The sequence below is a fragment of the Anomaloglossus baeobatrachus genome, chromosome 3, assembly GCF_048569485.1.
Source record: "Anomaloglossus baeobatrachus isolate aAnoBae1 chromosome 3, aAnoBae1.hap1, whole genome shotgun sequence".
Taxonomy (NCBI): Eukaryota; Metazoa; Chordata; class Amphibia; order Anura; family Aromobatidae; genus Anomaloglossus; species Anomaloglossus baeobatrachus.
The window spans coordinates 222488435-222502955 of record NC_134355.1 but is presented as its reverse complement, the minus strand read 5'-3'; the positions used below and the strand labels follow the sequence as shown (position 1 = coordinate 222502955).

The window sequence follows — 14521 nt, the reverse complement described above, 5'->3', positions numbered from 1 at the left end:
GTGTCTTGTTTTATATATTTTTTTTATTTTACAGTACATGAAATTCCAACTCACCTTTTCTTGAAAACACAGGACTAATAGCAGATTGCATTTCAACTGAAGAATGTCTTAGACTTATTACAGATTTAAGTTTCTCTTGAAAAATCTTATCATCTGAAGTAACGGAAAAAAATAAAATTACAATTTTAAAATAAAAAGAGCAAAAAGTAAAATAAAGAAATTCTCAAAATTCACTATAACTATTATCTCCCCAAAACATGAGCTGAGCTTAATATGTCCCGATGTAAGGACTCTTTATAGCAATATGCTAGCATGAGGCAAAACAGCAAGATTATAGTAGTTTCCTCCAGAGGCAAAATTGCACTTTTAAAGAGAGACATCATATATAAGAACTCCCTTATTGTGGAGATTATGTCCTTGGCTACAACTACTACTGTGCATCTGCATCCCCCTTATAACAATGATTACTGTCTGAACACAGTTGGTGCAGAGACATGTTTTAGACACAGTAACACTGTATCAAATGATCATCTAAAATATTTAATGGAAACCCTTCATGTTCCGAAACGCTATTAACATGCAGATATGGGGTTAATCTACAGGTTAGTAGAATTCTAAAGCTAAGGAAAAAATATAGATGAAGGATCCAGCACGATTTTTCTTGTTAGATGAAAATATCAAAGCTTTATTTTGAATAATTTAAAATAACAAAAACGTGAAGACCGAGGTGTTTAAGGAATCAAAATGGGAACTTAATGCGTTTCGGACTTCATTTTTAAAAACATACAGAGTCCTTAATCATAAGTTATGATTAAGGACTCAGTATGTTTTTAAAAATGAAGTCCGAAACGCGTTAAGTTCCCATTTTGATTCCTTAAACACCTCGGTCTTCATGTTTTTGTTATTTTTAATTATTCAAAATAAAGCTTGATGTTTTCATCTAACAAGAAAAATCGTGCTGGATCCTTCATCTATATTTTTTCCTTGGCATACATAACCAGTTGGGACTCACCGGCGGATACAAGGCACCCGTAAGGAGTAGCAGTATTGATGCAAGTGAGCTGAGATTTTTTTCTTTTAAAATTCTAAAGCTGCCTGCCTTCTGCACTGAAACCCTGGCTATCGGGAAGTGATTGGTAGAGCGGAGAAGACGGGAGTAGTGGGGGGACAGGTGGATTAGTCAGGCAGCATAGTGTAGAATAGATTGTAGGGGTGCGAGAATGTTAGAAGATAGCCCAAAGAGCAGGAGGTTTCATTAGTCCAGGCAGGAGATAATAAGGGTAAGCATTAGGGTTTTTGCAGCTTCTTGGGAAAGGAATATACGAATCCCAGAAATATTTTTGAGTTGGAGGTAGCAGGAGGTGAAGAGGGCTTGGATGGGTGGCTTGAAAAAGAGAGCAGAGTCTAAAGTTACTCCCAGGCAGCGAGCATGTTGAACTGGACAGAGTGAGCAGCCTTTGACTTTGATGGATAGGTCAGTTGGGGGGGGTTGAGTGAGGAGGAGGAAATATAATTAATTCTGTTTTGTCCATGTTCCGTTTCAAAAATCGAGCAGAGAAAAAAAGATGAAGTAACAGACCGACATTGTGGGATTTTGGTTAGTAGGGAGGTGAAGTCAGCTCCAGAGAGGTAGATCTGTGTATTATCAGCATAGAGGTGAAACTGAAAGCCATGGAATTCCATGAGCTGTCGCAACCCAAAGGTGTAGATGGAGAACAGCAGTGGTCCAAGAACTGAACCTTGGGGGACACCGACAGATAGGGGGCGAGATGAGGAAGTGGTGTGAGAGTGGGAGATGTTGAAAGTCCAATCTGTTAGGTATGAGGAGATTAAAGATAGCGCCAAGTCTGTGATGCCCGGAGACGAGAGAATCTGTAGTATGAGGGAGTGGTCTACTGTGTCAAAGGCAGAAGACAGGTCCAGGAGGAGGACGACAGATTAGTTTTGCTCGGCTTTGGCGGTTGGTAGGTTGTTGGTGACAATAGTTAGGGCAGTTTTAGTGGAATGATGCGGTCGGAGGCCAGATTGTAGCCGGTCAAAGAGGGAGCAAGAAGAGAGGCATGAGGACAATTCAAAATGGACATGCTGTTCTAGTAGTTTTGAGGCGTAGGGGAGAAGTGATATGGGGTGATAGTTTGACACAAAGGTTGAGTCAAGAGATGGCTTTTTGAGGATGGTTGTTAGTGATAGGTTGAAGAGATGGGTTAGGGTTGGGATGAAGACTGTGGTGAGATTGGGGATGAGGTGGGATGGGAGTGGGCCAAGTAGACAGGTGGTGAGATGTGATTTTGAGAGTAGAGTGGAAAGATGATCTTCTGTAATGGTGGAAAAGCTGGATTTGGAGGAAGAGGGCTGAGTAGTTATGAGGAGGGGCTGGGGGGATTGTGGGCCAAAGCTTGTGTGGAAACACGGTGCTCAGTGGGTGTTCTTGTCCGCTGGCCCGGCCGGCTTTAGAAAGACAGCGTTGCTCAGGGCTCATCCCAACTGAACTCACGACCTCTTTAACCGTGGGCGGAACACTACTCCGACAACACAGGGTGAGGGAATCACAATATTAAGACTTTATTGCATCCCCAAAATATTAATGGCACATAACACATAACCAGCAAAACACAGAAATGTAACAGGCAGCAGAGTCTCACCCTTCCGCTGGCTCACCAGAGATTTAGAATGTCCATGCCTCAGAGGTTCCAGGGCTATTTACTCCAATCCAGCAGCACCCCGCTTTTGGTGGGCACCCACCGAGAATGGAATAACGCCAGATTTAGGAAGCTGGCTGAGGTCTGCAAAGTCTGTACCGGGTGACTGAATTGTCACAACCTGGGTTGCCTCCTTAAGTAGTCTCTGGTTTGATGATATAATCCTGGCAGCCGGAGTCGAAGTCCCTAGACTGTGGATATGGTCTCCAATCGGAACTGGAGTCCCTAGATTGAAGCCACAAGGTATCCTGAGCCTCTAGCCAGCTCCTAAGAGCTTAGACTGGATCATGCACATTCATCCACTGGTGACTTAAGGAAGTCCCCTTTTTATACCCATAACCTTCCCTTAGGTTAAACTGTGCCCTTATCGGATTGGTTGTACAAGGTTGCTTCTCTTATTGGATCAATTTCAAGCTACATGAATAATGTTCATTTAAATGAGGTGGATAGAAAGACTGAGGGTTTTTACATGAAATCTGCAAGTCACAGACTAGACAATGGCTACTAAGGTAATTTCCATTAGATTAGCAATACACAACTTCATTACAATGAATGCTCAGAGGGGCCTGAGAGACACAATGGTTTAGAAAACATGAGTTAGCACACAGAAGAACAATAGGTCTGGCTGAATTTTAAGAAACTTTAACCCATGCTAGGCATTGGGTGTCCATGTCGTCACAGCTTGCTCTGTTGTTGCAATCTTCTTTTTGAAGAAAGAGGCAAAGTTTTCAGCTGAGATGAGAGGGAGGTGGTGCCAGGGGACAGATGAGAGAGTTGAAAGTGTTGAATAGCTGTTTAGGGTTGTGAGACAGAGAGGACATGAGGGATGAGAAGTAGATTTGTTTTGCAGCAGTGAGTGCTGACTTGAAAGTGGTGACTGTTTGTATGTGATGAAGTGCTCGGTGGAATGAGACCTTTTTAATCTGCGCTCAGCAATCTGGAAGCCCATCTCACTTATTTAGTTTGGCTCATGTGCCAAGGTTGCCTGTTGATTGTGCGGGTTTTGGTATTAATGACGGGGGCGGCCAATTCGATAGCTGCAGAGATTGTGGTATTATATAAAGTGGCGGCAGCATCTGCATCATGTAAAGAAGCAATGTCTGCAAAAGAGAGAAGGGACTGAGAAAGTGAATGTAAATCAAGGTGTTTAAGATTTCTGTGTGGGTATGAAAGTTTGTGGAGGGGTGTTGTGTACTTGGAGAACAGAGGGAAGAGAATGTTAGTAGGTTGTGTTTAGACAGCAGGAGTGGTGAGCATGAGAGGTCAGATAGGGAACAAAGGCAAGTTAAGATGGGGTCAACTGAGTGGCCATCTTTGTGAGTAGCTTCAGGGGACCATTGTGTGAGGCTAAAGGAGGAAGTGAGTGTTAGAAGTTTAGAGAACGATGATTGGAAGGTGTCAATGGGGATGTTAAGTCACCCATGATGATGTTGGGGGTGTCGGTGGAAAGGAAATGAAGTAGCCAGGTGGTGAAGTGGCTGAGAAAGGTGGTGGCTGGCCCAGGGGGGTGGTAAATGACAGCCAGATGGAAGTTGGAGGAGGAATAGATGCAGACTGACTGCACTTCAAAAGAGGGAAGAGTAATAGAGGGTGGTAGTGGAACTGGGGTGAAGGAGAATTTTTCTGATAGAAGAAAACAAACTCCTCCACCATGCTTGTTACTGGGGTTGGGGGTGTGAGAGAGATGGAAACCCAATAATAAGAAAGTGCAGCTGGAGAGGCAGTGTCAGAAGAGATGAGCCAGGTTTCAGTGATGCAGAGAAAGTAAAGTTTATTAGTGATGAAAAGATCATAGATGTAGGAAAGTTTATTGCAGACAGAGCGAGCATTCCATAGAGCTCCTGTTAAGGAGACTGGAGGAGCAGGGGCTGGTTGAATGAGCATAAGGTTAGAAAGGTTGCGAAAATTAGTCATAGATCGAGGATGGCAGTTAGAAGTGACTGTGGGGATGTGATGAGAAAGGCTAGGATTTGGAGAGATATCTCCAGAAATGAAGAATAGAGCGAGAGTGTTAGTAGGTGGGAGTAGGAGGAGCCATGAGGTGGTCGTGTGTTTCTGCAGACAGAGGATGTTATATGGAGGAACAGATTTGACGAGAGGGTGAGATGGGTGAGGAGGATGAAGGGAGAGATGACCAGTTCATTACTGGCTTTAGGGGTCAGACGAATAAGTAGAAAGTGAAGTATTATTGGGGTGAAACTCAAAAGAAACACAAACCTTGTTTAAAGTGACTATGTATCCAGTTACCTACCAGTCCCTTCCGTCCCAATCATGCTCTAATTCATTATAGCACACTTATAGATCCACACACTGACATGTGTCAGCTGACAATATGGGCCAAACATATAGCGTTAGAAAAGCACTCAGGTGGATCACAGAAGGGAGGGGCAAGTGCTCATCCTGATTACTTAAATCAAAGCTGAGCCCAGATGTAGGATAGCATAGGCAGAGATATAACAAGGGGTCATTAAGAAAGAAGGGGGGTTCATGGAGTGGTCAGTTAGACATACCAGATGCAGAGAAAGCATGACACACAAAGGAAGTCAGATCATGGGAAAGAGTCAGACAGTGTTTTCAATTATCTGCCTGGACAACTTTACAATGCTATTGACCTTCAGATTAACCCTATATCTGCAGATTAATAGTGTTTGAGGACATGACAGGTTCACGTACTCACCTGTTGAAGATATACAGAGGTTGCCCTGAGCAGCAAAACTATATTTCATTTTTAGCTTATTGCATGGACAATAAGGGCCTTTATATAATTTTGATTTTTACTTATTGTAGTACCCTGAAGAGAGGGAAATAATTCCATCCAAGTGAAAAGGTTAACTCACCTTGGAAACCTATAATTTGTATGCATTATGTACTGTTCAATTTTGAGGATTTTTTTATTCTGTGTCTACTTACACTTATAACAATGATTTGATCTTTTATATGAGCAGTATGCATTGCCACATGGTTATTTTTGCATAATTTTTCCTTATGTCCCTAACTATAGAGACTATATATTAAAATGGCTTTATTTGCTCTTTTTGTAACTGCTCATTTTCAATAATTCAGTATATTGGTTCATAAACATAAGGTGTGTATTTAACCTCTGTAAGACCCCCTTCACACGACCGTGAAACACGTGCGTGTTTGGTCCGTTTCCGTATGTACCAGAGACACAGCCAAACATGCACCAATGTTAATCTATGTTTGAGGGCACACGTGCGTTATTTCATAATGTCCGTGTCCGTGATCCGTATGTGTTTCCGTTTTGCACGGAAGCATGTCCGTTTTCTGCACGGAACACGCACACGCGGACACCATGAAAGTCAATGGTTATGTGCGCACAATACGTGACACGGATGCATCTCTGTATGCTCCGTGTACGTTTCGTGCTTTTTTCTAGCGATGTCGGTCATTCTTTCTTTTCTGTCTATGTCGGTCAATCTCCCTCAGTCCTTCAGTCGGTCTCTCTGTCTGTCTGTCGGTCTCTCTCTGTCTTGTCTGTCCCTCTCTCGCTGTCCGTCGGTCAGTCTCCCCCCTCTCTCATACTTACCGATTCCCGATCACCGGCGCGGCACTGCACGGCTGTTCACTAAACTCCGGCGGCTTTTCCTCTTTTGAAAAAGCCGGCCGCTCATTAAACAATCTCGTATGCCCTGCTTTCCCCGCCCACCGGCGCCTATGATTGGTTGCAGTTAGACACGCCCCCACGCTGATTGACAGCCGGGACTATATTCTGCAGTTAAAAAAACAAATAAATAATTAAAAAATAACGATGTGCGGTCCCCCCCCATTTTGATACCAGCCAGGGTAAAGTCACACGGCTGAAGGCTGGTATTCTCAGGATGGGGAGCTCCACGTTATGGGTAGCCCCCCAGCCTAACAATATCAGCCAGCAGCCGCCCAGAATGGCCGCATCCATTAGATGCGACTGTTCTGGGACTCTACCCGGCTCTTCCCGATTGGCCCTGGTGCGTTGGCAATCGGGGTAATAATGAGTTAATGGCAGCCCATAGCTGCCACTAAGTCCTAGATTAATCATGTCAGGCGTCTCCCCGAGATACCTTCCATGATTAATCTGTAGGTTACAGTTAAAAAACAGTCACACCCGAAAAATCCTTTATTAGAAATAAAAACACTAACAAATTCCCTCGTCACCAATTTATTAACCCCAACAAAGCCCTCCATGTTTGGCGTAATCCACGGACCTCAAGCGTCGCATCCAGCTCTGCTGCATGAAGGTGACAGGAGCAGCAGAATACACCGCTGCTCCTGTCAGCTCCACGCAGCAAATGAGGTGACTAGCGTGATCAGCTGAGCTGTCACTGAGGTTACCCGCGGCCACCGCTGGATCCAGTGGTGGCCGCTAGTAACCTCAGTGACAGCTCAGCTGATCGCGCTACTCACCTCATTTGCTGTGTGGAGCTGACAGGAGCGGCGGTGTATTCTGCTGCTCCTGTCACCTTCACGCAGCAGAGCTGGATGCGACGCTGGGGGTCCATGAATTGCGCCGGACATGGAGGGTTTTGTTGGGGTTAATAAATTGGTGACGAGGGAATTTGTTAGTGTTATTTATCTCTAATAAAGGATTTTTCGGGTGTGTCTGTTTTTTAACTGTAACCTACAGATTAATCATGGAAGGTATCTGGCATAGGCGGGGAGACGCCTGACATGATTAATCTAAAATTTAGTGGCCGCTATGGGCTATTAACTCATTATTACCCCGATTGGCCCTGGTGCGTTGGCAATAGGGAAGAGCCGGGTAGAGCCCCAGAACAGTCGCATCTAATGGATGCGGCCATTCTGGGCGGCTGCTGGCTGATATTGTTAGGCTGGGGGGCTCCCCATAACGTGGAGCTCCTCATCCTGAGAATACCAGCCTTCAGCCGTGTGAGTTTACCCTGGCTGGTATCAAAATTGGGGGGGGGTGGGACGCACGTCGTTATTTTTTAATTATTTATTTATTTTTTTAACTGCACAGTATAGTCCCACCCTCCCGCCGGCTGTGATTGGTTGCAGTGAAACAGCTGTCAATCAGCGTGGGGGCGTGTCTAACTGCAACCAATTATAGGCGCCGGTGGGCGGGGAAAGCAGGGAATACAAGATTGTTTAATGAGCGGCCGGCTTTTTCAAAAGAGGAAAAGCCGCCGGAGTTTAGAGAACAGTCGAGGAGCGCCGCGCCGGTGATCGGGGAACGGTGAGTATGCGAGAGGGGTACTCCATTCAGTCACTCTAGTGATTAGCAGTCACCAGTGAGTCCTTCACGGGTGACCGCTAATCAGGACACGACACAGACAGAGCCGCGGTATGACAATGAAGTCGGGTGAAGTTCACCCCAGCTCATTCTCTACGCGCGACTCTGTCTGCTGTCAGCGGGTATGTATCTACGACATTGTGTATCACAAACACGCATAAATTCACACGAACAACACATACATATGTCAGTTATTTCTCTCACGCATAAACTGACAACTAACACGCAAACACGGCTAGCATACGACATTCACACAGATGGCACACGAACACAAAAAAAGGACACAAAACGGAAAACGGACCCGAAAAATGGACGTAACACACGTGCATGTTTTTTCACGGACGTGTGAAGGGGGCCTAAAACTGTTTTTGATATATCAGGTGAAAATATTCTAAGAACAAGTTGATTTAATGGTTAGAGAAAGCATGTTTTGCCACAATCAAATTAATGAACAACATTGAAGTAAAACAACCTAGAAAAAGATAGCATCTCACCTATGTGTAAGGAAAAGAAAAAATTATTGGGATTGTGAGAAACAAACGTGTTTGTTGGTGGATGGATTGTCAATAGAAAACTGATGATTAGTTTTAGTAAATCTAACTCCGGAGGTGATCCCAGTACTTCTTCAATAATTTTTACGTAAGATCCACACACCTCTTGAGGAATGGATGGTATATAATCCTCCCTGTGTTCCTGGCGAAAGAAAAAAAAAAAAATAGAATGAAAATCATTAACACATTTTTATTTTACAAAATGTAAATACAGCTATTAAAGGAAAAGTGACTGGCCTGAAAATAAGTATGGGCCAATGACTAGAAAACTAACATCTGTATTTCTATCCTATTACACTTAATATCACAGTATCACTAGCTAACTCTTCATCTCTGAAGCGCTTTGGATTATACTAGTTTTATTGCTTTGGTTTATACTATTCCCGAGGACTGCTATGCTTGTAGCGGGCGTGTAAAAATATGTAATGACTCACCGGTAATGTGTTTTTTCAGAACCCATGAAAGCACCACGAGAGAGAGGGATCCGTCTTTCAAAGACAGGAAACCTACAAGATAAAAAGGGCAGTACCTCTCCCCAAATCAGTTGGTTACAGAGCATGAAGGGACCTCCGCACAAAAATTGGAAATCCTTTAACTACAACCATTATATACATGCATGAAAAGAACAAAAAAAAAGATTAAAAACCCCAAGTGATGGGAGGGAATTTAAGGATGCTATCTAAAGTTCTGAAAAAAGAAAACACATAACTGCTGAGCAATTACATATTTTTTTTTATACACCAATAACAGGACCAAGAGAGAATTACATTAAAAAATATCAGGGGGGGTAAACTATAGCCTTAAGAACAATACTTTCAAAGGTGAAGTCGGAAAATGACAGATTCAATCTACACTGCTTATTAAAAGTAGAGGGTGCAGACCACGTTGCAGCCTTACAGATCTGTTTGAAAGAAACTTCTGATCTTTCTGCCTAGAAAGATGCCATTGCCCTTGAGAAGTGAGCCTTAGTTTCCTGCTGTACTAGCAGAACAGGCTAAGGGCTGGTTCACACTAAGCGACAGCGACAATGAGGTCGCTGTTACGTCACCATTTTCTGTGACGTAACAGCGACCTTGTAAGTCGCTGTTATGATCGCTGCTTAGCTGTCAAACACAGCAGCCGAAGCAATGATCATAACCGCGAGAGCAGGGAGCCGCGCACACTGCTTAGCGCTGGCTCCTTGCTCTCCTAGCTACAGTACACATCGGGTTAATTAACCCGATGTGTACTGCAGCTACATGTCACAGTGCAGAGAGCAGGGAGCCGCGCACACTGCTTAGCGCTGGCTCCTTGCTCTCCTAGCTACAGTACACATCGGGTTAATTAACCCGATGTGTACTGCAGCTACATGTGCAGAGAGCCGGAGCCGGCAGCACAGGCAGCGTGAGAGCTGCGGAGGCTGGTAACTAAGGTAAATATCGGGTAACCACCTTGGTTACACGATGTTTACCCTGGTTACAGCTTACCACAGCTGCCAGGTGCCGGCTCCTGCTCCCTGCTCGCTTCATTTCGTCGCTCTCTCGCTGTCACACACCGCGATCTGTGTGTCACAGCGGGAGAGCGCCTTTGAAGAAAACGAACCAGGGCTGTGTGTAACGAGCAGCGATCTCGCAGCAGGGGCCAGATCGCTGCTCAGTGTCACACACAGCGAGATCGCTAATGAGGTCACTGTTGCGTCACCAAAACCGTGCCGTAGCAGCGATTTCGGTAGCGATCTCACTATGTGTGAAGCACCCCTAAGCTGATGGCCTCCCTAATCTATCTAGCTAGAGTGGATTTCGAAGCCCTAAACCTGTCTTATGACCTTAAAAGGAAAACAAAGATTTATCCTTACTCCAAGAAAACAAAAAAAAAAATTTGTCAGCTCACCGAACTACAGCAAATATTAAGTCTGGAGGCGTCCTATCAATCTGGGGCGGTGCAGGGAACTTGATTCTGGAAAATCACCAGAGACAAGGAACTCTTAAGGCTGCTTTACACGTTGCAATTACATATGTGATCTCGTATGCGATCGCACACGCCCCCATCGTATGTGCAGCACGGGCAATTTGTTGCCCGTGTCGCACAAACGATTAACCCCCATCACACGTACTTACCTGCCGGACGACCTCACTGTGGGCAGCGAACATCCACTTCCTAAAGTGGGAGGGACGTTCGGCGTCACAGCGACGTTACACAGCGGCCGGCCAATAAAAGCGGAGGGGCGGAGATGAGTGGGACGTAAACATCCCGCCCATCTCCTTCTTTCCGCATAGCCGGCGGGTGCCGCGGGACGCAGGTAAGCTGCAGTTCATCGTTCCCGGGGTGTCACATGGAGCGACGTGTGCTGCCTCGGGAACACTGAACAACCGGACGTTCAATTTTTAGAAATTGAACGACGTGTATGCGATCAACGTTTTTTCGTAGAATCGCAATCGCACGTACAATCATGATCGCACGTAGGTGTCACACACTACAATATCACTAACTATGCCGGATGTGCGTCACTTACGACGTGACTCCGCCGACACATCGTTAGATATATTGTAGCGTGTAAAGCCCGCTTTAGTTAGAAAATTCGAGCAACTCGATCAGGATATATATAAAAGACCTTTTTATTCCATTTCTTTAAAAATAATCCAAAAATTGACATGTTAAAAAACATATGCGTAGACCTTCCATTGGTGAACCATATGTTTTTTAACATGTCAATTTTTGGATTATTTTAAAGAAATGGAATAAAAGCTTTTTTTATATATAGCCTGGTCGAGCTGCTGGAATTTTCTAACTAAGAGTTCCTTGTCTGTGGTGATTATCCTTACTCAAAGTATTAGTGACTGATAAATACTCATTCAAGCATCTTCTAACATCTAAAGAATGCAGTTTCTTTTCATTATGATTTTTTGGATTATCACAAATGACGGAAGGACAATCTCCTGGGATCTATTGGACGTTGAAATCACCTTTGTGAGACAGGCATGATCTGGTTTCAAAATTACTCTGTCTTCCAATAATTGTGAAAAGGTAGAGTCTGCTAACACAGCCTATATATCACTCACCCTATGGGCTGATGTCAGAGTTGTTAAGATGACGGTCTTTAGTGATGAATGTTTTTCTGAAATTGAATCTATAGGTTTAAAGGGAGGATTTGTCAGGGCTGTCAGAACAAGACTGAGATCCCATGGAGGCAAAGCTATATTAGGAATACGTTTTGATATGGGACAAGCCTTGGTGAACCGAGAAACCAAACTGTCTCCTGTCAGTTCATAGTTATAAAGAGCTGACACCTGGACTATCGGAGTGCTAAGAGAGACCTAGTTCTAAACCTTTCAGAAGGAATTCTAAAATGCAAGTAAATTGGCACTGATCCTTTAAGCTTTGCACCTGTAGATGACAGAAATTTCTTCCAAGTACTACTATGGATTTTTAACCGGCTTTTTTACTCTGAAGGAGGGTGGAGATTATATTTGGGGAAAATCCTCAATCCTTCAAAAGCGCTCTTTCAAGTTCCATGATGTTAACAAATTGATCCTTGGGAGAGATAATCTGGAACTTCCAGCAATACTCATGGATTTGTGATTGATATACTCCTTATCCAAAAGAATCACAATCTTTTTTGGCCAGAACAGAGCTATTAATATCAACCTTGCCTGGTCTTACCCAATTTTCCTTAAGTCTGTCTAGATCTATTAGAGGGAAGACAAATGTTAGACTGAAATTCCACTTGATTAGAAAAGCTGATACACAGCTGATTCCTGTGGAATTATCTCTGTTCGAAGGTGATAAATATTTATTTATTGCCTCATAAAAAGCAACGCTGAGGAGAAAGGTGAGTTAAAAGTTGAGATGAAAAGACGTATTAGCAGTCGTGAAGGAATTAATAAGTCTTCTCCTTTGCTAGACATATGCAAAGTAATAGCTCCCTGAATCTGCTCAGTGAAGTGTTAAAGGGCCCTCCCGTTGAGATGAAAAGGCAATTGGCTCCGCTAAGAGTTGATAAAACAAAAGTTTTTGTAAAAGATAATTATTTGCTTTATGGCTGTATTCAGCCTCTCTCAGGTATAGAGGAAATAGTCATAAGGGTGCTTTACACGTAGTGACATCGCTAGCGATCTCGTTAGCGATGACACACCAGATCGCAGATGCGATCTTCCGAGATCGCACATGTGACCGGCGCTATAACAACGACCTATGTGCGATCTCGGCATATCGCATCTGCGATCTGGCGTATCACATCGCTAACGAGATCGCTAGCGATGTTGCACCGTGTAAAGCACCCTATATAGTGAGTATGAGTGCTACCAGCATTCCTGTTGAGGTTAAAGGGGTGTGGGGGGGTCAGCCTGTCAGTGCTCAGACCATATGCTGCACACTGCATCAAATTGGTCTACGTAACTGTCATACCAGAAGGATGCCTTTTCTATAGATGATGCACAAGATACTCCCAAATAGTTTACTGAAGACAAGCAGACTAAGGACATGGATTACTTGAACCATGTCCTGTGGTCTGATGACACCAAGATAAACCTATTTCATTCATATGGTGCCAACCATGTGTTGCGGCAACCAGGTGAGGAGAACAAAAACAAGTTTTTCTAGCCTACAGTCAAGCATGGGGGTGGGAGTGTCATGGGACGTCGGTAAAAGGGACATGCTAAGCGAGCATGCTCCCAAAGTGACGTCCGCAGCCTGGGACATGTGCACATCGCAAATTGAGTCTGGGGACTTTCATGTAAGCAGGTTTTGGGGCGAATAACTGTAAAGCGCGAAGTTACATTTTTCTCTCAAAACATAGTCTATAATGTTCCCTCTGTCAAATGCGGTGTCTGTGCAAAATTTTGTGATTGTACATGCGACGTTGCGGATTAATTTAGTGGACACACACACACACACACACATAGCTTTATACAGTGCTGGCAAAAAGTATTGGCACCCCTGCAATTCTGTCAGATAATACTCAGTTTCTTCTTGAAAATAATTGCAATCACAAATTCTTTGGTATTATTATCTTCATTTATTTAGCTTGCAATGAAAAAACACAAAAGAGAATGAAACAAAAATCAAATCAATGATCATTTAACACAAAACTCCAAAAATGGGCCAGACAAAAGTATTGGCACCCTTAGCCTAATACTTGGTTGCACAACCTTTAGCCAAAATAACTGCGAACAACCGCTTCCGGTAACCATCAATGAGTTTCTTACAATGCTCTGCTGGAATTTTTGACCATTCTTCTTTGGCAAACTGCTCCAGGTCCCTGAGATTTGAAGGGTGCCTTCTCCAAACTGCCATTTTGAGATCTGTCCACAGGTGTTCTATGGGATTCAGGTCTGGACTCATTGCTGGCCACTTTAGTAGTCTCAAACCATTTTCGAGTGCTTTTTGAAGTGTGTTTTGGGTCATTGTCCTGCTGGAAGACCCATGACCTCTGAGGAAGACCCAGCTTTCTTACACTGGGCCCTACATTATGCTGCAAAATTTGTTGGTAGTCTTCAGACTTCATAATCCCATGCACACGGTCAAGCAGTCCAGTGCCAGAGGCAGCAAAGCAACCCCAAAACATCAGGGAACCTCCGCCATGTTTGACTGTAGGGACCGTGTTCTTTTCTTTGAATGCCTCTTTTTTTTTTCCTGCAAACTCTATGTTGATGGCTTTTCCCAAAAAGCTCTACTTTTGTCTCATCTGACCAGAGCATATTCTTCCAAAACGTTTTAGGCTTTCTTCTCAGGTAAGTTTTGGCAAACTCCAGCCTGGCTTTTTTATGTCTCGGGGTAAGAAGTGGGGTCTTCCTGGGTATCCTACCATACAGTCCCTTTTCGTTCAGATGCCGACGGATAGTACGGATTGACACTGTTGTACCCTCGGACTGAAGGGCAGCTTGAACTTTTTTGGATGTTAAGCGGGCTTTACACGCTACAATAAATCTAACGATGTGTCGGCGGGGTCACGTCGTAAGTGACGCACATCCGGCATCGTTAGTGTTGTTGTAGCGTGTGAAACCTACGTGCGATTACGATTGTACGAAAAAACGTTGATCGCATAC

At 44.0% G+C, this 14521-nt stretch overlaps 1 protein-coding gene across 6 annotated transcripts in view; it reads right to left on the bottom strand.

Annotated features, from left to right (window-relative positions):
* The window catches only part of LYST (lysosomal trafficking regulator), a 1763279-nt gene that overhangs the window by 1104508 nt on the left and 644250 nt on the right, over positions 1-14521 (bottom strand). For all 6 annotated transcript variants that reach the window (XR_012751618.1, XM_075339737.1, XM_075339736.1 and 3 more), the window contains exons 20-21: positions 8442-8640; positions 55-153 (exon numbers count right to left, since the gene is read on the bottom strand). Coding sequence is in view for 5 of the 6 variants with exons in the window: in XM_075339737.1 (XP_075195852.1) it covers positions 55-153; positions 8442-8640 (298 nt within the window). In the remaining variant the exon portion in view is untranslated. The remainder of the gene's footprint in view (positions 1-54; positions 154-8441; positions 8641-14521) is intronic.